At 39.5% G+C, this 23,620-nt stretch overlaps 1 protein-coding gene and 1 long non-coding RNA gene across 2 annotated transcripts in view; both read right to left on the bottom strand.

Annotated features, from left to right (window-relative positions):
• LOC134802524 (uncharacterized) overlaps positions 1 to 23,620 on the bottom strand; it is a 139,820-nt gene that overhangs the window by 68,772 nt on the left and 47,428 nt on the right. The gene's annotated exons all lie outside the window — the stretch shown is intronic.
• Positions 1,449 to 22,650, bottom strand: LOC134802108 (cytochrome P450 6k1-like). The gene is made up of 7 exons (XM_063774700.1): positions 21,948 to 22,650; positions 18,918 to 19,039; positions 16,880 to 16,982; positions 15,435 to 15,540; positions 9,551 to 9,719; positions 6,646 to 6,826; positions 1,449 to 1,630 (listed from the first exon to the last, which is right to left on the bottom strand). The coding sequence occupies exons 1-7, from the start codon at positions 22,573 to 22,575 to the stop codon at positions 1,449 to 1,451; spliced, it is 1,491 nt and encodes a 496-aa protein (XP_063630770.1). The 5' UTR covers positions 22,576 to 22,650.

Genomic DNA, 23,620 nt, shown 5'->3' with positions numbered 1-23,620 from the left:
TAAGTTATTGCTGAAAAAATCAGACCATGAAGTAAATAACGATTAAAAAATAAATTGCTATTACTATTAATAAAATAGTGATTCTCTATTTTTATACGCTTATATATTGTATACGCTATGTAAATATGATGAAATAAACGATAATGATTATTAGTTGTGCTTATTTATTTGACATGCAAGTTTACAAACAAACACAACAATACGGTAATTCATGCCCAAAAATATACAAAAATTCACAAAACCATGCAATTAATAAACAAAAGTATATTTCGGACAAGTTGGCGATGGAACTCGTAGTACCCGTTCGCAATTTTCTATGTAATTGGCAACGGTACTCCTGTGGTACATACAAATGTTTCGTTTGCCTGACTTTTGAATTAAGAAGGAAACAGAATACAGTATAGATTAATATTTCTAAATGAAATTCCACACAATGACATGTCAAGTAAAATCAGCACACCAAAAACTTCAAAAAGTTAGTATAACTTACCGAAGTTGCCGGCAAGTGTTTCCTTCGCGAACTCATTTTGACACTGACAGTTATAACTCAGTGTTGCTAGTGTTATTTATTTTTTCTACTATAAACTATAACACAATTGACGAGTTGCCAGTAAAAATTGTACAAACAAACCTTTAAATCAAGTTCAGTATTTTTTCAAAGTCAACGTGTCACGTGAGTCACGTTGCCAATTTAAGGGTTAACTAATTTTAACTTGAGAATGAGTAGCTATAGATGGTCAAGCAAATCTTGTCAGTAGAAAAAGGCGCGAAATTCAAATTTTCTATGGGATGATATCCTTTCGCGCCTACATTGTTCAAATTTGCCGCCTTTTTCTACTCACAAGATCTGCTTGACTCAGTATAAATTTCGTAAGTTTCTCTAAGAACTATTTGGCTCAGTTTGTAAACGTTCGCTTTTTTTGTTTGCACAGAGAGTCTGGGTTCGATCCCCAATATTTGTATGCTGGGATATAACTTTTTTTATTTTTTTACACTTCAATTTCGCATTGTTTTTTTTTTAATTTACTATATATGCTCTTAGCACCATGTAATTTAAAGCTCTGCTGGCGAGGTCTACAGCTCACAGAGCCACTAGTAATAATTTACTTACATCATTGTCGATGAAAAAAATTCAATACGGGATTAGTAAAATTGAACAATTACCAATTGTTCCAAGCGGGGAAATAAAGACACTATTTTTCCATTTTGTTTCCACCCAGTTGCTCGTGGGACGGGGACGCAGAAACGTATCACTTTCTGCGCACTTTTTAGAACAACAACGACCCACTTTCAAAGCATGAGATATGAAAACAAAGTCTTACTATAACTATCAATTTAACGCCATTCGAAAGTACATAGATGCGCACATATTTATGTACTAATAGTGTATATAACGCAATTGTTTTTTGTATGGAAAGCGAACCACCTTAAAATAGATTTATTTGGAACTAAAGTGGTATCCGTGCTTTGTCGTCGAGTTTCCTAAACCGGAGCTTGAGTCCTTCGGAGGCCGCGGTGAACGTGGACCGCGGGTCCAGGATTAGTCGTTCTTCGAGCTTTTGGTACACTCCGTAGCTGGCCAGCACCATCGCAGTCGCTACTTTAGCGTGTAAGTACCCAATTTTCATACCTGAAATAAAAATAATTTATTTACAAACAAGATATACACAGTGGTATTACTAAAAGAAATTAATAACTACCTTAAATTAAATCTAAAATAGGCCCTTGAGGCATTGTACCAAGGATGCTGGCGGCATTTCCTCGCTGTATCGCAATGCTGATACGTTGTGCGAAGTAGCCGCCAGCTCTTCGGTCACCAGTTACCTGAAATATGTTAAATATTTTTTTTGGTTTCCGCATAAATGTATTGTTTAAGAAAAACTGGGAATATTTTTGCTTCAACAAAATTAATGGTACCTACTCACTAAAATAACCCATTACACCAAGGTCGCTAGAATAGCATAACTATTAAGCCCGCTCCACACTCGTGCGCGAATCGCGGCGCGAAGCCGCGAACGCGAGTCTGGAGTCGATTTCGCATATCAGCGAACTAGACTCCATTCTCGCGTTCGCGGCTTCGCCCGCGATTCACGCGCATAGTCTGGAGGGGGCTTTAGACCGAGACTTCTGGGTGCCTAGCCAACGTGCCAATCGTTTACGCGCCGTAGGGTAGGGTGGTCATCTATAGCCTCCTCCACACTCGTGCGCGAATCGCGGCGCGAAGCTGCGAACGCGAGTGTGGAGTCGATTTTCGCAGACAGCGAAATCGACTCCACACTCACGTTCGCGGCTTCGCCCGCGATTCACGCGCATGGTCTGGAGGGGGCTTTTCGTTCTCCTCGGAACGTAATAGGTAAACGATTGGCACGTTGGCTAGGAACCCTGGTCTTTGTAGTGGCATTTCTAGGTGTAGGATTATTTTTATATGAGATATTTAGGTAGATAAGGGGGAAATTAAAGGCGCTGGTGGGATGAAATGTAGGATTGTCAAGTAGATAAAAGAAATGATCACAGTCAGGTGCCATTTGTGAAGCTGGTGAAACTTGGGCCTAACCCACAGAATAATTAAAGGCTCCGTCACACGCGCGTTTCGCATGCGGCGCGTGAGCGGGGTGCGCCGCTTTTACATATAAAACCAAGGCCTATTGACTTCCTTGAAACGATGTGACCCTTCAAAATTGTGCATGTGTTGTCCGTTCCCAGACGAGATTGCCAGTAATTAACATCAAAATATTTTACTACAGCAACATTGCTAGAACTGGCTTTGTCTATAGATGCGATTTCTAGGAACAAATCAAATTATTTTGATTTGTATTTTATGAAGTAGTCATATGTAAATTATTATTTATTTTTTGATATATGTATATTATTATCTATTATATTTCAGTTTTTCTTTGTCTATGTTCATAAAATCTACGAAGGGTAGACGTGCCTAGCTCTAACCTCCTTGATAAAATAAAAAAAAATCTTTGTCAATTGGCCTCTTTGATAGGCCTTGATTTGGGTCTGGCCGGTAAGAACATAGACAAGATAAAAGTCTGTAATGTCAATGCTGTCATTTAAGTCATTTAATGCAAAAATATAAATTTTCATATAAAACGATTTATTCACTTGAAATATATTTATTTACCTATTAATTTTGAAAATAAAATCTATTCATATGTACGAGCAACATATCTAAATGCGTCTTCGCACAGACTTAGTTAAATTTAAACCGTTGTCTCTCTTCCTTCCTTGCTGTATGTATCCGGCAATGGCGACTTTATCAACAATTCTTATCCGGATTATGGAAAGCCCTAATGTGTGTGTGGAAACCGTTGTAGTAAATCAGAAACAGCGATAATTTCAAGGTAAGATATATATTAATCTTTAAATAAAAATGAGCGTGCTAATTACCAAATTCAAATATAATAATTTAATCTTACTATCCCCGTAAGTCCCGCGGACGCGTCCGAAATTATAATCAAAATTCAACATAGATGTAAAACCCCACAGTGTTTAAGCTGGTAACCCTAGGAATTAGCGACGTTAGTAATTAGGAAGATAGATTATATTGTTTAATTTTTTGACTATTTTGTTTTAGAAAGTGAATCAGCAGATGGCTTGAGCGTGAGATAATAATATAATCCTGGGCCGTCATATGATTTCTTGGAAAAAGCTCAGAAGGGCACGTATCTGCCGCATATCCAAACTAGTTTCCCGGTGACCAAGAACGCTGCGCGGAGCTGTGAAGCAGAAAATGTCCGATAACCGGATAGATGTAATAACAACTTGTAACCATTTGCCATATCAGTGTATGTATTCATATGTATTATGAAAATATTTATATCTTAATAATACGTAACTTTTTGTTACCTTTTATATTTCACGAATTTCTGAATATAGTACCTAATCATTATCTTTTAACGTATTTTTTTACTTATTTGTGAAATGCTAATTTAAGAGCCCAACAACGTGCACACTAGCGCCACTGCTAAATAATCGTGATTATTTAAATTTAACGACATGTATTTAAAAAAGGGGCCGCTACGGACTGTATTGTGTATTTAGGTACCTTTTGAATACATCAAACTAGATTTTATGTTGCTGGATTCGTCGATCTATGAGCTCAAAACAAAAACGGCCGTTTTAACTTTGGACGGGTAGATTGACGAATCCAATAACATAAAAACTAGTTTATTGTATTCAGCAGTGGCGCTAGTGTGCACGTTGATGGGCTCTTAAAAACCTGACCCCAACAAAAAATAAAAAAATACAAAAAGAAATTCCCTCTCTGGGATTCGAACCCAGGACCATTAGCTTCAAAGAATATAATACTCACTAGGAGAAGAACGATAACTCCATACAAAAAAATGTCCCTTTCAAAAGTTCGTTTATACTACTAGCGCTCTGGTAGGATACCATTGTAATTAGAATTGACAACCCGTTTAGCCTAGCGGATATTGGCAGTAATCCAGTTCAGGAAGCTAATGGTCCTGGGTTCGAATCCCAGAAAGGGAATTTCTTTTTGTATTTTTTTCTTTTTTGTTGGGGTCAGGTTTTTAAGAGCCCATCAACGTGCACACTAGCGCCACTGCTGAATACATTAAACTAGTTTTTATGTTATTGGATTCGTCAATCTACCCGTCCAAAGTTAAAACGGCCGTTTTTGTTTTGAGCTCATAGATCGACGAATCCAGCAACATAAAATCTAGTTTGATGTATTCAAAAGGTACCTAAATACACAATACAGTCCGTAGCGGCCCCTTTTATAAATACATGTCGTTAAATTTAAATAATCACGATTATTTAGCAGTGGCGCTAGTGTGCACGTTGTTGGGCTCTTAAATTAGCATTTCACAAAAAGGTAAAAAAATACGTTAAAAGATAATGATTAGGTACTATATTCAGAAATTCGTGAAATATAAAAGGTAACAAAAAGTTACGTATTATTAAGATATAAATATTTTCATAATACATATGAATACATACACTGATATGGCAAATGGTTACAAGTTGTTATTACATCTATCCGGTTATCGGACATTTTCTGCTTCACAGCTCCGCGCAGCGTTCTTGGTCACCGGGAAACTAGTTTGGATATGCGGCAGATACGTGCCCTTCTGAGCTTTTTCCAAGAAATCATATGACGGCCCAGGATTATATTATTATCTCACGCTCAAGCTATCTGCTGATTCACTTTCTAAAACAAAATAGTCAAAAAATTAAACAATATAATCTATCTTCCTAATTACTAACGTCGCTAATTCCTAGGGTTACCAGCTTAAACAATGTGGGGTTTTACATCTATGTTGAATTTTGATTATAATTTCGGACGCGATATAGCGTCCGCGGGACTTACGGGGATAGTAAGATTAAATTATTATATTTGAATGTGGTAATTAGCACGCTCATTTTTATTTAAAGATTAATATATATCTTACCTTGAAATTATCGCTGTTTCTGATTTACTACAACGGTTTCCACACACACATTAGGGCTTTCCATAATCCGGATAAGAATTGTTGATAAAGTCGCCATTGCCGGATACATACAGCAAGGAAGGAAGAGAGACAACGGTTTAAATTTAACTAAGTCTGTGCGAAGACGCATTTAGATATGTTGCTCGTACATATGAATAGTTTTTATTTTTAAAATTAATAGGTAAATAAATATATTTCAAGTGAATAAATCGTTTTATATGAAAATTGATATTTTTGCATTAAATGACTTAAATGACAGCATTGACATTACAGACTTTTATCTTGTCTATGTTCTTACCGGCCAGACCCAAATCAAGGCCTATCAAAGAGGCCAATTGACAAAGATTTTTTTTTATTTTATCAAGGAGGGTAGAGGCACGTCTACCCTTCGTAGATTTTATGAACATAGACAAAGAAAAACTGAAATATAATAGATAATAATATACATATTTCAAAAAATAAATAATAATTTACATATGACTACTTCATAAAATACAAATCAAAATATATTTGATAAAATAATTTGATTTGTTCCTAGAAATCGTATCTATAGACAAAGCCAGTTCTAGCAATGTTGCTGTAGTAAAATATTTTGATGTTAATTACTGGCAATCTCGTCTGAGAACGGACAACACATGTACAATTTTGAAGGGTCACATCGTTTCAAGGAAGTCAATAGGCCTTGATTAGCTTCCTGAACTGGATTACTGCCAATACCCGCTAGGCTAAACGGGTTGTCAATTCTAATTACAATGGTATCCCACCAGAGCGCTAGTAGTATAAACGAACTTTTGAAAGGGACATTTTTTTGTATGGAGTTATCGTTCTTCTCCTAGTGAGTATTATATTCTTTGATATAAAACGCTCACGCCGCGCTCACGTCCCGCCCGGAAAACGCGCCTGTGTGACGGAACCTTAATAGTACTACCGTACAGAAAGGAAACTTCCTACAAAACCGAAGTTTGACAGCGATTCAGGGACGAATCATGCTGTCCCTTTCTAATATGTGGCACTATCCCTTTCAGCTATTTAGGGTTGTCAAAATTCAAGCCATTATTTTATCACGCAAAGGGACGTCAAGTTGTGTCAACCCTAATAATTGCTCGGAGCAATGCTGAGCCGAACGGAGCCGAATTTGCCCGAAGGGAGGAGTTTCGCACCCCTGCCTAGACCTGAAACTCACCGAGACACATCCTGGGCCCAGCTCCGAAAGGCATGTAGGCCTCGGGAATGCCCCTGCCCTGGTCGAAGCGGCCGGGGTCGAAGGTGCCGGGGTCCGCGAAGTGCTGCGGGTCCTCGTGGAGCCCGTAGATGGAGATGTACACGGCCGTTCCTTTCTTTATGGTTATGTTGGTGTTTGGTATCTGTGGGGTTAAGCCACAGAATTAGTAATTGTACTACCGTACAGAAAGGACACTTCCTACAAAACCGAAGTTTGACAGCGATTCAGGGTCGAATCATGATATCCCTTTCTAACTTATGGCACTATCCCCTTCGACTATTTAGGGTTGTCAAAATTCAAGTCATTATCTTATCTGTGGTCGTGCACGCAAAGGGACGTCAAGTGGTGCCAACCCTAATAATTGCTCGGAGCAATACTGAGCCGAACGGAGCCGAGTTTGCCCGAAGTCGAGGGTTTCCGCACTGTTTAGGATAATAAGTATATATGTTTGTACAGCATTATCTTATACCTTTAAACAGTTTAAACGATCAATTCTTGTATATTTATATATTTCGGTAGGGGTCACAAAACCGTGCGTATTTTAGAAAACCGGGTTTTCGGTTTTTGTGAAACAGCAAAACCGGGTTTCCGGTTTTTTCGGTGATTTCGAGTTTACGTATTAATTTGTAAAATAAGCAAGTATTTTTAAGATCAATGCTTTAATATTACCTTTATCTTTCCCTAGTCCATCAAATTCCATCAATAAAGTTTTTAAAGCAATTCTAAAATGGAATGCCTAAGCAAAATATTACATGGCAATGGTGTTGACACAGTCGTCCTTCTGATGCCAGCGGGGAGGCGATCATGGACTGAGCAGATAGGAACAACACTTTTTTAGCCTTTTCTAACAAAGGCAAAGGAACGTTCAAAGGAGCTCGATGGAGAAGTGACCACAACCCGGACCTAGTCATCACAACAAAAGCAATAGACGGTACCCCAGAGGCCGCCGAGCGGTACGTGCTAGCAGATTTCCCACATTCTCAACACCGCCCAGTATTAGTTATCATAGGTCTGAAAATACCGATGATTGAGTCGTATCCCGCCTAACACCACCTCGCGGGTGTTTGCTTATCCTGATGACCTGACCCTTGTGACACAAGAAGACAGCTTGAAAATGGGACAAAATACCCTGGAAAAGGACCCAGGTCCTAATATCTATTAGATGAAATAATATCTAGTGACAATAACCGTGAATCATTCAAAACAGTTAAGGAGCTGAGAGTAAAATTCAGGGGCAATCTTCTCCACCACAACTTCCTTCCTAAATATCTCCGAAGCATCCTGGATAGAAGCCTCGACTTCAAGGAGCAAGCCGCCTATTTATCTGCAAAACTGGGCCAATAGATACTGGTGAACGTGTCCACAGTCTTCACGTCTCTCAGTCATGATGATACGACAAAGAAGAAGAAAACTGTACATGGTGAATGCGCCTGATTGCCGTTTATTATAATTAATCCAATAAACATTTTTAACTAGAGATCTATGAGCGTTACTACTACTACGTTGAACTAGGGAAATTAAGGGATATTTAGTGAAAATAGTAAGATGTTTATTTATACAATTAGTGCGTACTTACAATGTGTTGCATTGTTCTAAATATAATAGTAAACTCTGAAGTGCGTGTTGCTCATCAAAACAATTAAACTTTGTATATAAAACTGTAAAATCAAAAAACTCGAAAAAGCCGGTTTTATCAAAGTTAAAACCCGGTTTTTGCAATTGGCTGTAAAGTGGTTTTTCCGGTTTTTTCGATTTCGGTGAAACCGGGTTTGTGACGCCTATATTTCGGGGATCGGAAACGGCTCTAACGATTTTGATGAAATTTGCTATAGGTATGGGGGTTTTCGGGGGCGAAAAATCGGTCTAGCTAATAGGTCTTATCTCTGGGAAAACGTAGGTATCTGGGAATAAAGTTCAAATAAATAAATAAAATGAGCATTTTTGAGTTTTCACATTTTTTCCAAGCAAAGCTCGGTCTCCCGGATATTTTATAATTATTATAGTATAGTATCAAGTTTCAGTCGCGGGCCGCTAGCATAGGGCTGCTAGCATAGGGCGCCTGCGGTGCACATCATAACAAAAGGTCTGCCGAAGCGTTCGGAGCGGGCTTTGCGCGCAACTAGTTTGAAATAAATAGGCGTATAACATGTAAATTTTGATTAGTTCATAGTTGTAAAAGCTGGAAGATTGTAATACGAGCGTTTTGTACAAATTTGTAAAGTTATTTAGTGAAAAAAAGCTCTACTGCCCCAGCGGGGCCATAACAGCGTCACGATCTGAACGCGCATCAGAAACAGAAAAATCCTGCTTCCCCTCTACTTAGTACCACATTTGAAGTCGAACGACGTAAAAGCCGATAACTCCAAAGTCCAACTCATGACCGATAGACCTTTCTACCAACACAGTTCAGGGTGCACACCTGCGGACGTAGGTATACTCATGGTCTGCAGGCACTGCTGCAGTCTCATGTCCACAAACTCCTCGTAAGTCCAACTTACCTGATAGGACACATATTTACAGTCCTCCCCGCGGACGCGGTCCAGTGCGAATGAACCCTCATGGTCTCCTGCAGGCACTGCTGCAGGTACCTCATGTCCACAAAGGCCTCGTAAGTCCAACTTGCCTGATAGTCTTCCCTTCCGACGCGGTCCAGGGTGGACACCTGCGGATGTATCCTCATGGTCTCCTGCAGGCACTGCTGCAGGTACCTCATGTCCACAAAGGCCTCGTAAGTCCAACTTGCCTGATAGTCTTCCCTTCCGACGCGGTCCAGGGTGGACACCTGCCGATGTATCCTACTCATGGTCTCCTGCAGGCACTGCTGCAGGTACCTCATGTCCACAAAGGCCTCGTAAGTCCAACATGCCTGATAGTCTTCCCTTCCGACGCGGTCTAGCGTGGACACCTGCGGATGTATCCTCATGGTCTCCTGCAGGCACTGCTGCAGGTACCTCATGTCCACAAAGGCCTCGTAAGTCCAGCCGTGTTTCTGCACCGCCCTTTGTACGTCTGCCCTCGCTCGCTCTTGAATAGACCTGATTGAACAATATTAACCATAGGTATAATAAATTTAATATACTATATTATACCTTTAAAAAACGAGCAATTCATGTTTATTTAACTTTTAAAAATTTACTATATAGGGGTTTTCGGGGGCGATAAATCGATCTAGCTAGGTCTTATCTCTGGGAAAACGTGCATTTTTGAGTTTTTATATGTTTTCCGAGCAAAGCTCGGTCTCCCAGATATTATACCTAATATTTGCATAAATATTACAGGGGGCAAAAATGATGTGTAGGCGACAACAGTGTGTCATCTATTGGGTATTAGAATGTCGAGTACTAAGACGTACCTACCCTTAGATGTCTGATTTTTTAAACCAAATAACATGTTCACAGACCCAGTGGCGTAGCTAGGCGTGGGCGATGTGGGCCCCTTCAGTCGTCACTTTCTTAGGACGTCACATTCTGAGGACGTCACATTCTGAGTTCGTCACTTTCTGAGTACGTCACTTTATGAGAACGCCACTTTCTGAGGACGTCACTTTCTGAGTTCGTCACTTTCTGAGTACGTCACTTTCTGAGTTCGTCACTTTTTGAGTACGTCACTTTCTGAGAACGCCACTTTCTGAGTACGTCACTTTCTGAGGACGTCACTTTCTGAGAGCGCCACTTTCTGAGGACGTCACTTTCTGAGTACGTCACGTTTTTTAGCATAGGTACGATATCATCATCATCATTATATTTCCAAGCAGATGAAGTCGCGGGTCGAAGCTAGCGCAACATATTATCTACAGTCCGTTAACTCTCAGAATGACCTTCGGATTTTAGAAAGATACATCGGGTATCGGCGGTAACACGCGAAGGTGATACTGCTGTTCTGCTTTCTTACTCACTAAATAAATAAATAAATATTAAATATTATGTATAGGACAATTTTACACAGATCTACCTAGTCCCACAGTAAGCTCAATAAGGCTTGTGTTGTGGTCACTAGATGACGATATATATATAATACATAGGTATATTTATAATACTTATATATGTAGAAAACATCCATAACTCAGGAACAAATATTTGTGATAAACACACAAACAAATGCCCTTACCAGGATTCGAACCCAGGACCTCCTGCTTCGTAGGCAGGGTCACTACCGACTAGGCTAGGAGGCTGTTACTCGCCAAAAGTTAGGGATACCTATTGTCTCAATGTAAAACAAGCCCTAATTTAATGACGTTATGCTTAATATTTGGTTGATGACTATATTGCGAAAATAGAATCAGAATTTGAAAGCAGAACGTCACACCGTCATTTACAACTTCTGGCTGAAATTATACAGAGTGGTTATAATAACAGTCACATATTTTTTTGTAGGTAAGTATATTTTTTATAGTTTGTGTTTTTTATTTTATCTCTAGTTTTAATTAAAATTTACTTTAACATAAAAAAATAAATTAAAACAAAAATTTTAAATTTAATTTGTAAATAATTACACAGTACTTAAAAGTCACATATTTTAATATGAATTTAAATATTTACCTACTAGTTATGGTGGTATTAACTACTCTATACAGGGTGGTACAAACCTCGATGTCCAAAATTTTTAAGTGAAAACTTCTTTAGCGGCGCTGTCCACTTTTTGTGATGGGGAAAAAATGTTAAACTCGCGACAGGTCACGTGACCGTATGATTCGTAAGACGTAAGACGGACACGTGGCCTGATCGAAAAACTGTTACAATGTCATTGAGTTTTCACTTCTGCCGGCACTCCCGGAGTGCAACCCGTTGTTTTTTTTTAGATTCTTCACTACGTGAGCTATCAGATTACTAATTTGGGAACTTTCCACCTCGATTCCTTTGACCGGTGACTCTGTCAAATTATGACTATTGTCACTTTTTTTTAACCTTTAAAAAAACTTAGGGACTAGCAGTTTCTAAAATAACCAAAAGTCGTTGAACTCGCTTGTTTTTTTTTAATTAGGTAAAATCTAAACTTGACCTGCTTGAACGTAAAACTTTGACTTTTTTTTTCCAACTCGCAGCCAAGTGAGGATGCTGATTTTTTTAGCAACTGCGTCGTTTGTAAAGGATTATGTTATAAAAAGAAACATTCAAAAAAGTTCAATAGTTTTTTAAATAAATTAATTGGTTCGGCCCGGAATTTCTTAACAAAAGTTAAAAGTTCAAAAATTCATAACTCGTAAACTACGAAAAACCGGCTAACATACATAGTCTATAATTGAATTGAGGAATCTAAAAAAATTTTGGATGTCGTGGTATAGACCACCCTGTATAGTTTTGAGTGTTGGATTGCAAGTTGCAACTAAATCAGGGCTGCTATTTAACTGATCACCAGATTTAGTAAAATTTAATACCAAAAAAATCTATTTTACCACCCTAAAATCATGAATGATCACCAAAATTATAACACCATTTTAATGTGAAATGATTACCAATTTTATTACATTTTACTATCCTTTTAAAGGAAATGACACCAAACTAATCATTATTAACCCAAAAACAGTCAATGATTACCAAATTTCAAACCCCATTTTAATGTGAAATGATAACCAAATTTTTACATCTTGCTATCCTATTAAAGAAAATGACACCAAAATAATCATTGTAAACCCAAAAATAGTAAATGACCACCAAAATTAGAACTCCATTTTAATGTAAAATGATAACCAAATTTTTAAATCTTGCTATCCTATTAAAGCAAATGGCTCCAAAATAATCATTGTAAACGCAAAAATAGTAAATGATCACAAAAATTGTAACCACATTTTAATTAAAAATGTGCAAACATTTAATATATCGTTATTCTAATAGCATTTTATTTCTGTAACAGTCGCAGTTCTAACCTAACCTAACCCACTTTTCTAGTAGCATTTCGTTTCTGTATGGGTCGCAGTTCAAACCTAACCTAACCCACTTTTCTAGTAGCATTTCTTTTCTGTAAGGGTCGCAGTTCAAACCTAACCTAACCCACTTTTCTAGTAGCGTTTCGTATCTGTATGGGTAGCAGTTGAAACTTAACCTAACCTACTTTTCTATTACCATTTCGTTTCTGTAAGGGTCGCAGTGCTAACCTAACCTAACCCACTTAACTGATAGCAGTTTAACTTACTTTTCTAGTAGCATAACGAAATGCTACTAGAAAAGTAGATTAGGTTAGGTAGGTATGCGGTGCGGGCTACGGGGGGTTGAGCGGGAGGGGCTAGTAATTTTGGCATCAGTTTACTTTATTTGGTAATATGTATAATTTTTTTGGTAATCATAGTGGTTTATTTAGGTGAAAATATCGCATTAATTTGGTCTTCAAGATTTGGTGATCATTCATGATTTTTGGTGATCATTCAATATATTTGGTATTTGAATACAATTTGAAGTGCAGTCGTAATTAAAGTGGTGGTACTTTTGTATTTTTAGGCCTTATTTATTTGGTGTTCAGTAATTTTTTTTGGTAAGCATGATTTTTTTATTTAGGGTACCAAAGTATTTTTTGGTGGTCATTATATTTGTAGCCCTAAATCAGTACGACGCTGTCATTTTCTATTACGCGAATACGTCCGATTTTACCCGAAAAACGAAGTTCATTCTGAGAGTTAACGGACTGTAAGTGGTCAAACAAATTTGTCACTAAATAAGAACAATAAAAACTACACTCATCCTTTTCTTTTGGGTGCTAGTACTAGTGTAAGACAAAGATAGTATGTTTATCTCTGTCTATGTTTGAAATGAGACAGTCCTTTGACAAACTTTATAACCTTTTTGTAGTTTCGGATTTTAAATAGAAAAAAATCAGCGATGTCAAATCGGCGACATGATAGATTTTTATTGTCAGGCTAAAAGTACAATGTAATATTAATTTAAAAATTCATCGTGTAACGTATATAGGAAGAAAACAAACAAATAAATTACATTAAATATATGCAGAACATGAGAACTATGAGAGTATGGGAATGATCCATACGCAGAAGTGATTGATGGCTGAACATATATTCTGAATATGCCGTTGCCGATTTGAAGAAAAAATTCTTTGACGCCTATTCTCCACAGGTGACACGAGAAGAAATATTGTCTGAACCAAAACTGCAAGAGCTGATTTTTATACGCAGATATCCAAAATTTACACCATCATCAGAAAAAAAGACGTGAGTTTATGGAGACATGACAGAAGACGCGGTATGATGAAGAATATGTTGTCCCGAAAGGAGCGGCAGTCCGTTTAAATGTAAATATGTGGGAATGACCTTCTACTGGTGTCAGCGAGCTTGCCGTGATACCTTCACCAGCTAATCACAGCGGCGAATGATAAAATCATGGTTCCTACTGTGCGAAACATTTATGTGTATTGAATCGAAGCTGTTGCCGGCCTAACTCCAATCTGTGGCTAAATGTTTTGGTGCTTGTAGTTTCTAAGTATTCTGAATTAAATAATGATTTAAACATAATTAGATTGTTTTTATATTATTTATTTCTCTATTTTCACTTTATTGCACGAAACATAGGACGTTTTGTTAAATGGAATTCTCTACCAGTCAGGCGTAAGGCAAACAGAGATTGGTATTGGTATGTAAGATATAAAAGCGACCGTATGTCGAACAGCTAATCTGGTTGGCTGGCAGCTTCGAGCAACACGGAAGGGAGGCGGCATTCGCACTATTTCCCCTCTGCCGAGGTACAAGATTAGCGCGTCAATCTAATCTAGCGCGGGTAATAAAACTAGTTGCACTTGGATTTTTCACTAGACCGAGTCCAGACGCGCGCGTGAACACTGCTGCACAATAATGCCTGTTTGCTCGGTTTTTTGTTATAAAAAGAGGTCGGGGACATCAAATTTACAAAAAGAAAGTGTTACATTTCACATGTAATATTTTTTTTTACATATCATACGTTTAATTACATTCAAACACAATTATTATATTTTAGTCTCATGTAATTGTTGGATTTATCGATTTTGCTCGCTCAGTACAAATTGCGGATCGGTCGAGCGACAAATCCGACTTCTCATCTCTCAGAATACAATAACATACTTCAAAGAAAATGTATTAGTGTGCGTGTTGTGACACTTGTCACTCGTCCGTACACAAAAAGAGATCGAGGTTTGCAAGATTTGTCTTTAACGTGTGTCATTTTCTATGTATTTGTGTCGTCATTACAGATTGGATTTTGTATGTAAGTGTGTGAGAAGTGCGACTGTGTGCACCTTTCCCCCCGCGAAAAATGGCAGAAAGATTTGTACGGTGAGATATCGCTTGGGCCCCTCCCTTCCGATGTGTCGGAAGCCGGTGTTGCTCGAAGGCTGGCAGTATACATTTTTCGTGCAGGTATATTATACTGTTAAATCGTACCCATGCTAAAAAACGCGACGTACTCAGAAAGTGACGTCCTCAGAAAGTGGCGTTCTCAGAAAGTGACGTCCTCAGAAAGTGACGTACTCAGAAAGTGGCGTTCTCAGAAAGTGACGTACTCAGAAAGTGACGTACTCAGAAAGTGGCGTTCTCAGAAAGTGACGTACTCAGAAAGTGACGAACTCAGAAAGTGACGTCCTCAGAAAGTGGCGTTCTCAGAAAGTGACGTACTCAGAAAGTGACGAACTCAGAATGTGACGTCCTCAGAATGTGACGTCCTAAGAAAGTGACATACTCCGCCTGAACCCTTCAGTCGGGCACATAGAAGAAAAGGGCCTCTCAAATGCGACTTCGCCCACGGCTAGATTAGTTCACGTTTCGCCACTGCACAGACCTGTTCCTAGCCAGCTGCATGAGCGTGAACGCGGCGGTGGCGGCGCTGGACTCAAACCCGGAGAAGAATGTACCAGCTTGATGGATCAGGTTGTCGCCAGAGAATTCTGAAACATATTGGTGGTTGCGCGGGATTTGACACATACTTAAAACGTTTTCACAATGTCCGATATGATATCGGAAGTAGGATCTTACATCCGCGTAGTCAGGCCGCGGAAGCGCGCCCGGGCGCCGTCTTTAGCGGTCACGCACACTACAACAAGCATTATGCCTACACATACGCACACAAACAAATATTATCGGACCGACAGCTGACGGCGGGCTCCGACATGGCTGAATTTATCGGAAGCGCCTTTCCGATATCGGATGTCGCAAGGCGCCTATTACAAAATCAGCTGCAGGAGAGTGCCATTAAATTGGCATTAAGTCTGCCTTTTTTTCGGCAAATAAATCGCGTTTGTTGTATGGGAGCCCCACTTAAATATTGATTTTATTTTGTTTTTAGTATTTATTGTTATAGCGGCAATAGAAATACATAATCTGTGAAAATGTCAACTAGCTATCACGCTTCATGAGATACAGCCTGGTGACAGACAGACGGACAGCGGAGTCTTATAGTGGTAACACACTATCGCACCGCACCAAGCGATATCTCTTTCTCGCTCTTACTTATCGGTGCGTCGCACAATGACCTTGGTGCGGTGCGATAGTGTGTTACGGCCTTTAGTAATAGCAAATAGGCAGAGGGCGGAATTGCTCATGGCAAAAATCAAACGTCAATAGAGTTGGAACGTTGAATTTTATCGACTTTTTCAGCTATCGATAAGTTCAGTCACCTTTTACATTTCTGACTTTAAGATTAACCTCTTTGATTAGCAGTTGACCATTTGACCTCTTTGATTAAATTAAAAGTAAATTGCATGGCAGTTAACTGTCATTTCTGCCACTAGTCTTATTGCAACTAATTTACGTTTGTAATAAATGGTTAATCCACAAAGAAAAACCATTAACAAATGTATAAAGAAGTATCCTTGTCTTAGTTTTGTTAATAAATAAATAAAGATACGCTAGGTAAATATAATTTCAGTTTATTCGATAGTCGATAAAATTCAACGTTCCTGACGTTTGATTTTTGCCATGAGCAATTCCGCCCTCTGGTAATAGGGTCCCGTTTTTACCCTTTGGGTACGGAACCCTAAAATACCGAGAACATTTCATAAGAACTTAATAACACCCCTCTTTTTGCGTGGGGGTTAATAAGAGCGCGCAATAAACGATGACTCACGTTAGACCGGGCCGTGCCCGGGCCGAGACGTCCAACAAACTGCATTTTAAGTAGTTTGGCGAGTAACTTTAAAATTGATTATGTTGTGCCTTTGAAAAAATAAAAAAACGTCATTTTCTATGACGGTGATCGGTGGTTTCCATAGAAAACGAAGCGCTTACCATACGGGCTCTGAGGTTCGTTCTGCATCTTCTTAGCGAAGTCTACAAAGTCTCCTCTCTCTTCTCCCGACGTCTTCCTCTCTTCCATTGCAGTCCAGAACACCTGGGCCAAAAACATTTTTAGTATGGGGTCGTCCAGAAATCATGTGATCGTTTAGGGGGGGCGGGGAGGGGTAGGAAAAATATCACGAATGATCACGATGGGGGAGGGGGGGTCAGAGAAGATATCACGTGTAATTTTTAGGGTTCCGTACCCAAAGGGTAAAACGGGACCCTATTACTAAGACTTCGCTGTCCGTCCGTCCGTCCGTCCGTCCGTCCGTCTGTCACCAGGCTGTATCTCACGAACCGTGATAGCTAGACAGTTGAAATTTTCACAGATGATGTATTTTTGTTGCCGCTATAACAACAAATACTAAAAACAGAATAAAATAAAGATTTAAATGGGGCTCCCATACAACAAACGTGATTTTTGACCAAAGTTAAGCAACGTCGGGAGTGGTCAGTACTTGGATGGGTGACCGTTTTTTTTTTGCTTTTTTTTCGTTTTTTTTTTGCATTATGGTACGGAACCCTTCGTGCGCGAGTCCGACTCGCACTTGCCCGGTTTTTTTATTTTCAAAGCGGAAAAGCCAACTTTACGATGCCTGTTTTTGAGAGATAGCATCTTGAACATATACGCAATACAGTAGAAACGACATTAGACTTGCTTAGCGTCTAAGGGTACCCGCATCATAATTATCACGTGATCTTGTGGCTAGTACTAAGTAGCAGTAGTACTACTACTGCTACTTAAAGTACTGATAATTCCGCTACTCGATGCTAGATGTCGACCACGAAAATACTAATATTTTTGGTACCAAAACTGATGTATGGAGTGAGCACTCTTGTCTTACTATACTCTGCCAAGGGGGAGAGGGGTCAAAAATAGACCAAATATGATCACATGATTTCTGTTCTGGACGACCCCTATGCGTTAAGGACGACCCACGAACGGGCCGACGCTGCCGACGCTTCCGACACTTCAGTTTTCTATATTAAGCATCAAATCTTCGATCACCCGTCACAGAAAGCATCGGAAGCTTAGGCCCGGACCCGGACTCCTCTAGCGTGAATCATCCTTTAAGGTTTCTTTCCTGTGGACATCATGAAATAAATGGACTTAAGCCTAATTTTTATACTTAATCCCTAGTCATATAAAACGTTCTGCTTCTTAAAAGATGTATAATCTCTCATACTTATCTGCCTTAGGAAAATGTATCCAAAATAATCCAAATCGTTAACATTTTAGGGTTCCGTATCCAAAGGGTAGAAACGGGACCCTATTACTAAGACTCCGCTGTCTGTCTGTCCGTCCGTCTGGCACCAGGCTGTATCTCATGAACCGTGATAGCTAAGACAGTTGAAATTTTCACCGATGATGTATTTCTTTTGCCGCTATAACAAATACTAAAAACAAAATAAAATAATTAATAAGTGGGACCCATACAACAAACGTGATTTTTTGCCGTTTTTTGCGTAATGGTACGGAACCCTTCGTGCGCGAGTCCGACTCGCACTTGGCCGGTTTTTCTTTAGTATCTACAGACACAATGCCGGTTTTCCCGATCGTTAGCCCCCATTCGCACGAGAGCTTTTTCAACGCGCGTTAAAAAAGCGCTTGAATCTGTCCGCACTCTAAATCCGATTTAACGACCAAGGCTTAAAGTCGAAAATCCAACAACGCTTGATAAAAAGCGCCACCGCTGTCGTGTGAATAAATACACATGTATATTTGTGTCATTCAAACGCTTTTTTAACGCGCTTTGTAAAAGCGCCCGTGGGAATGGGGGCTTAGGTATAGTTGCGGACGGTCTAGAACGCAAAATGACCACTTTTTTATATCACACAGGTAGGTTAGGTTCGTTAGTTATCTTCAAATGGCCGAAGGCCAAACCGCACAGAATAGGAGCCCAACGTAAAGATAAAACGACGGAAAATGATGTAGGCATTTTGCGTTCTGGACCGTTCTCGAATAACCCGGGGCTTAATGGCCCACCTTTCTGATGAAGTGAGACTTGAAGAAGAGGAGGGAGCCGATTATTGAGTCGACGGCATCAGGCATGAAGAAGACGGACACCAGCGCCAGCATGCGCTCGAAGCTGTAGAAATATTCCGACACTGCAAGAAATTAGCACAAGTTAAATTGAATTTATTTATTTATTGAGGAGATAACACAAAAAAAAACATACGTGGGATGAAAATAAATATATTTATTTATTTTATATTTTTATCTTTATTCTAATATCTTCTTTTTATTATTATATCTTCTTTTTATATTTTATCTATTTTATTTATTGTTTTTATTTTATTTATTTGATATAATTCATTTATTTCATTGATTTTTGACGACTGGCCTAGAGTGGGTAGTGATCCTGCCTATGAAGCCGATGGTCCCGGGTTCAAATCCTGGTAAGGGGCTATTCATAAATTACGTCATTTCAAATTAGGGGGGGGATGATGGTGATCTGGACATCGGATGATGGTAGCATGACGTAGGAGAAAACGGGGTCATTCGAAGCATGATTTTTGGATGATTTTAGGGGGGCGGGGGCATTGATTTTTGACGACTGGCCTAGTGGGTAGTGACCCTGCCTATGAATCCGATGGTCCCGGGTTCAAATCCTGGTAAGGGCATTTATTTGTATGATGATACAGATATTTGTTCCTGCGTCATGGTTGTTTTCTATGTTATGGTGGTTGGTCGTTGTATTTATATCGTTGTCTGAGTACCCACAACACAAGCTTTCTTGAACTTACAGTGGGGCTCAGCGTGGAGCTCATAATATTTATTTATTTATTTGTCTATTTTATCTATTTTATCTATTTTATCTATTTTATCTATTTTAACTATTTTATCTATTTTATCTAAATTTTTTTTTGTGATGTTTAGCTCTATCTAGGGTACCTACTGCTCTCCCAGGACGTGTTGTATGACCAAAACAGCGTATGCCTATGATGTACCAAGCCTGAGTTCAACTTGTACTGCGAGGGTTCAGTATCAGCTCTATCTTGGGTACTGTTCTCCCAAGTGCTCATCAAGACGTGTCGAATGACCAAAACAGCCTGTGCCTATGTTGCACCAAACCTAAGTTCCACTAGGTACTGCGAGGATTCAGCATCAGCTCTATCTTGGGTACTGTTCTCCCAAGTGCTCATCAAGACCTGTCGAATGATCAAAACAGCATGCGCCTATGTTGCACCAAACCTGAGTTCCACTAGGTACAGCCAGGGTTCAGCATCAGCTCTATCTTGGGTACTGCTCTCCCAAGTGATCATCAAGACCTGTCGAATGATCAAAACAGCATGTGCCTATGTTGCACCAAACCTGAGTTCCACTAGGTACTGCCAGGGTGAATAGACAGCAAGATTGAATGTTCACTTATTCGCAGAAACTTGATTGTTAAATTGGGAATCAAACCGAGCGAAGCGAGGTGGGTCAGAATCAGAATCCAAAATTTTAACCTACTATTGTCATCATGTAACTCCCACCCCTCACTTAACTAACTTACCCATAGTATAAACACCCCCTTTAGATTTACCCCTAAAATATGGCCATGTGATCGTCTAGCTAGTAGTTAGGGCCCCTTGAAGTGAACCGCGGTAACCTCAAATTCTTTAATGAGTATCAGCTAAATTTTGGACTCTGACTTTATTTATTATTACCTAGATTTTGAGAACAGATATTTATGGTAATAAAATAATTATTTATGCAAGTAAGAAATAATTTAAAGAAAAATGAATTACAAAAATAGAAAATTATTAGAATTTATTAGTGCAATGTAAATGATGGCGTAAAATTTACTATAATGTATTTAAGTATTACAGCATATATGATGATATAAATATATAAAAATGTTGTTGGTAAAATCCTGCCACACCTATTAAGCTTCCGGGATAACATAGAAGCAGCACTCCTGAGATAAGCTCTTTTACACCCTAGCATTTCAAGGTTAATTATAATTAACTATCATCTTCTAAACGATGTGTGATTTAATCACACGTGCTGCTCCGTACGCCCGATGCAGGTCTGGAAGCTCTTAGTCCGATTTGCAAGTATTAATCGGAACACCTACCCTACCAGTTTAGCCAGAAGGGCTATGACCAACACTTCGTAACTTAAGCGCACCTAGATGATGATGAAAAGAAGTGTCAAAGTATCCATCTATCATCATAATTACTAAGGTTTTAGTATAACCTCAGACGTCGCAGACGCTTAAAAACCCCCCCTCCCCCCACCTGCATCAAAAATCTGGGTAGCTCCACTTCTTAAATCCCAACTAATTTTCTAATAGTTTAAGTTGCATTTTAACGATCCCTATAAAAAAAAAAATTTTTTTTAAAACATTTTTTCGTGAGAAACTACCACCTCAATTTATCGGTAATATCCTCATAGTAATTAATATCGGTCATTATCGGCGGTTGGATTTGACGAGCCAAATTGGCGTTTGCGTCCGCACGTCCTGATTCGATCGGGCAATTTAATCAGATTGGCGAAAAATTTACTAGTCTGGATACCGCTTTACACTAATATGGAAGAGTGATAGAGAGACTTAAAGCGATTCGATGGCGAAGCGCAAGCGATTGTCACCTTGGCTAGGCCGCCTGCACAGTGACGGCGACGCCAATTTCCATAGCGCTGACTAGACGCTGACGCTTGAAAGACGCTAGTGTGGGGTGGCCTTAATCCCGGGTCCACACTAACGGGATACGCCGTTGACACTTTTCATACGGCCACACTGGAATTATCGCAATAATCAACGGCGTTTCTCGTTAGTGTGGCCCTATACATATATTATTATACTCTTTGGTGTGGCCCCGGCCCCCGGCATGAAGGATGACTCACGTTAGACCGGGCCGTGTCCGGGCCGGAGTTTCCGGCGCTTACTTTTCTATGACATGACAGGCGACCACGTGATGCTTTCCATAGAAAACGATGGGCCTGAAGCCCCGGCCCGAACACGGCCGGGTCTAAACGTAAGTCATCCTTTAGGATATAACATGCAAAAAAGTAAGAATAAAAACTCACTACGTCGAGGTAGCTCTCCGTTCGGATCACTAAAAGAGTCAATCTTCGTCCCCATCGCCACGCTCGCGATCAGATCGGCAGTCGACTTGTAAACCAAATCCTGCACATCCAACTCCTTGCCCTTGTTCAAGTCGATGTGCCGCAACATCGGCTCTCCAGCCTCCGTCATGAGCGGCAGCATCTGCCTGAATGACTTATTCAGCACCGGACCCATCTTCTGTTTCATATACTTCCAGTCCTTGCCCCTCACAGCGAACAGGTTCCTCAAGCCAATACTGTCTTTCTGAGTATTCCCGGCAAAATGTCTATCGGGGAACTTGTTAAAGTCTTTAATCAGTATCTGTTTGATGATTTTGGGATCTTTTAGAAGCAAACATGGCTTGTGGAAGATGTAGAAGCCAACGAGCGGCGCGTCACGCGGAGCTTGCTTGTACAGCTGGCCTAAATGCCAGCCTGGACTTGCTTGAAATAGGATTCCTTCTTTATAGTGCCCGAATAACCAATGAGGAGCTGGCAGCTGCTCTATTCCGCGACTAGACCAGTAGGAGAGCTTTTTCCGACAATAAATGATGCAAATAATTGCAAGAGACAGGAGTGATATGAATAGAAAACTGTTGCTTGATTCCATGTTGGATCAGGACTGTGGCATTACTTTTTAGGTGGACCTTTATATGAATACTTATGCATTTAGGGTTCCGTACGAAACGGCGAAGTTTGGGGTATTATGTGTTCTAAATTATCTGCGTTCGTGAATGTGCGCATCGAACAGTCGGAGGCGAAGATCTTTAAGTCCTTTGTTTATTTATTTACCTGGAATTTAATAGGCTTAATGATTTCACAAATCTGTATTAAGGATGACTAACCTTAGACCGGGCCGTGTCCGGGCCGGAGCTTCCGGAGCTTCGTGGAAAGCACCACGTGATCACCGATCAGCCGTCATAAAAAATGACATGTCGGACGCCTCGGCCCGGGCACTGCCCGGTCTAGCGTGAGTCATCCTTTAGTTAGAAACACCCTATGAAACTGTAGCATCACCCACCGTGAACATCTATCATCTGTTATGATAAACACGTTTACATTTTGGTACTTATTATGGAGTAGTCAAATTGATTATTAAATGTATTGAATTGAATCATAATATACCAAGAATAACGGTCTAAAAGGTTGGGATGCAGATCCTATTTATAAATGCAGTTATCACTGAGCAAAAAGAAATACCTACCATTAAATATTTTACCACCACCTAGGCACTAAATATTTTTAGCTTTCAAACACTACTAAGTAAATTATAGTTAAATTTTTGCTCAATAATATAAAGATAAAAGGAACAGAACTGCTTTTCTCACTTCGCTTGCACGATGCATGTGTTATGAGTAGACACGATGTCTCTGTAAATAATGCAACCTAGAGATTATAATTACAATCCAACCTAGAGATTATAATAACATAGGGACTGTTGGGGTATGTTGATAGTTATTTTAGGGTCAAACAGATCACTGTGTTATGTCTTTCCTGTAGACATACACGAGAGTTAAGGGCTATAAAGGCTAATTTTCTTATTTAACCCTTATCCACATGAAAAGGTCCTCCTTTTATTTAGAGAACTATGATAAAATCATTGCTTACATGCCCACAAGCTGTTAACTATTGCCCACAGGAGAGAAAAATGTACT

Source organism: Cydia splendana, chromosome 24, assembly GCF_910591565.1.
Source record: "Cydia splendana chromosome 24, ilCydSple1.2, whole genome shotgun sequence".
Lineage (NCBI taxonomy): Eukaryota > Metazoa > Arthropoda > Insecta > Lepidoptera > Tortricidae > Cydia > Cydia splendana.
This window is presented reverse-complemented; position numbering and strand designations above follow the sequence as displayed.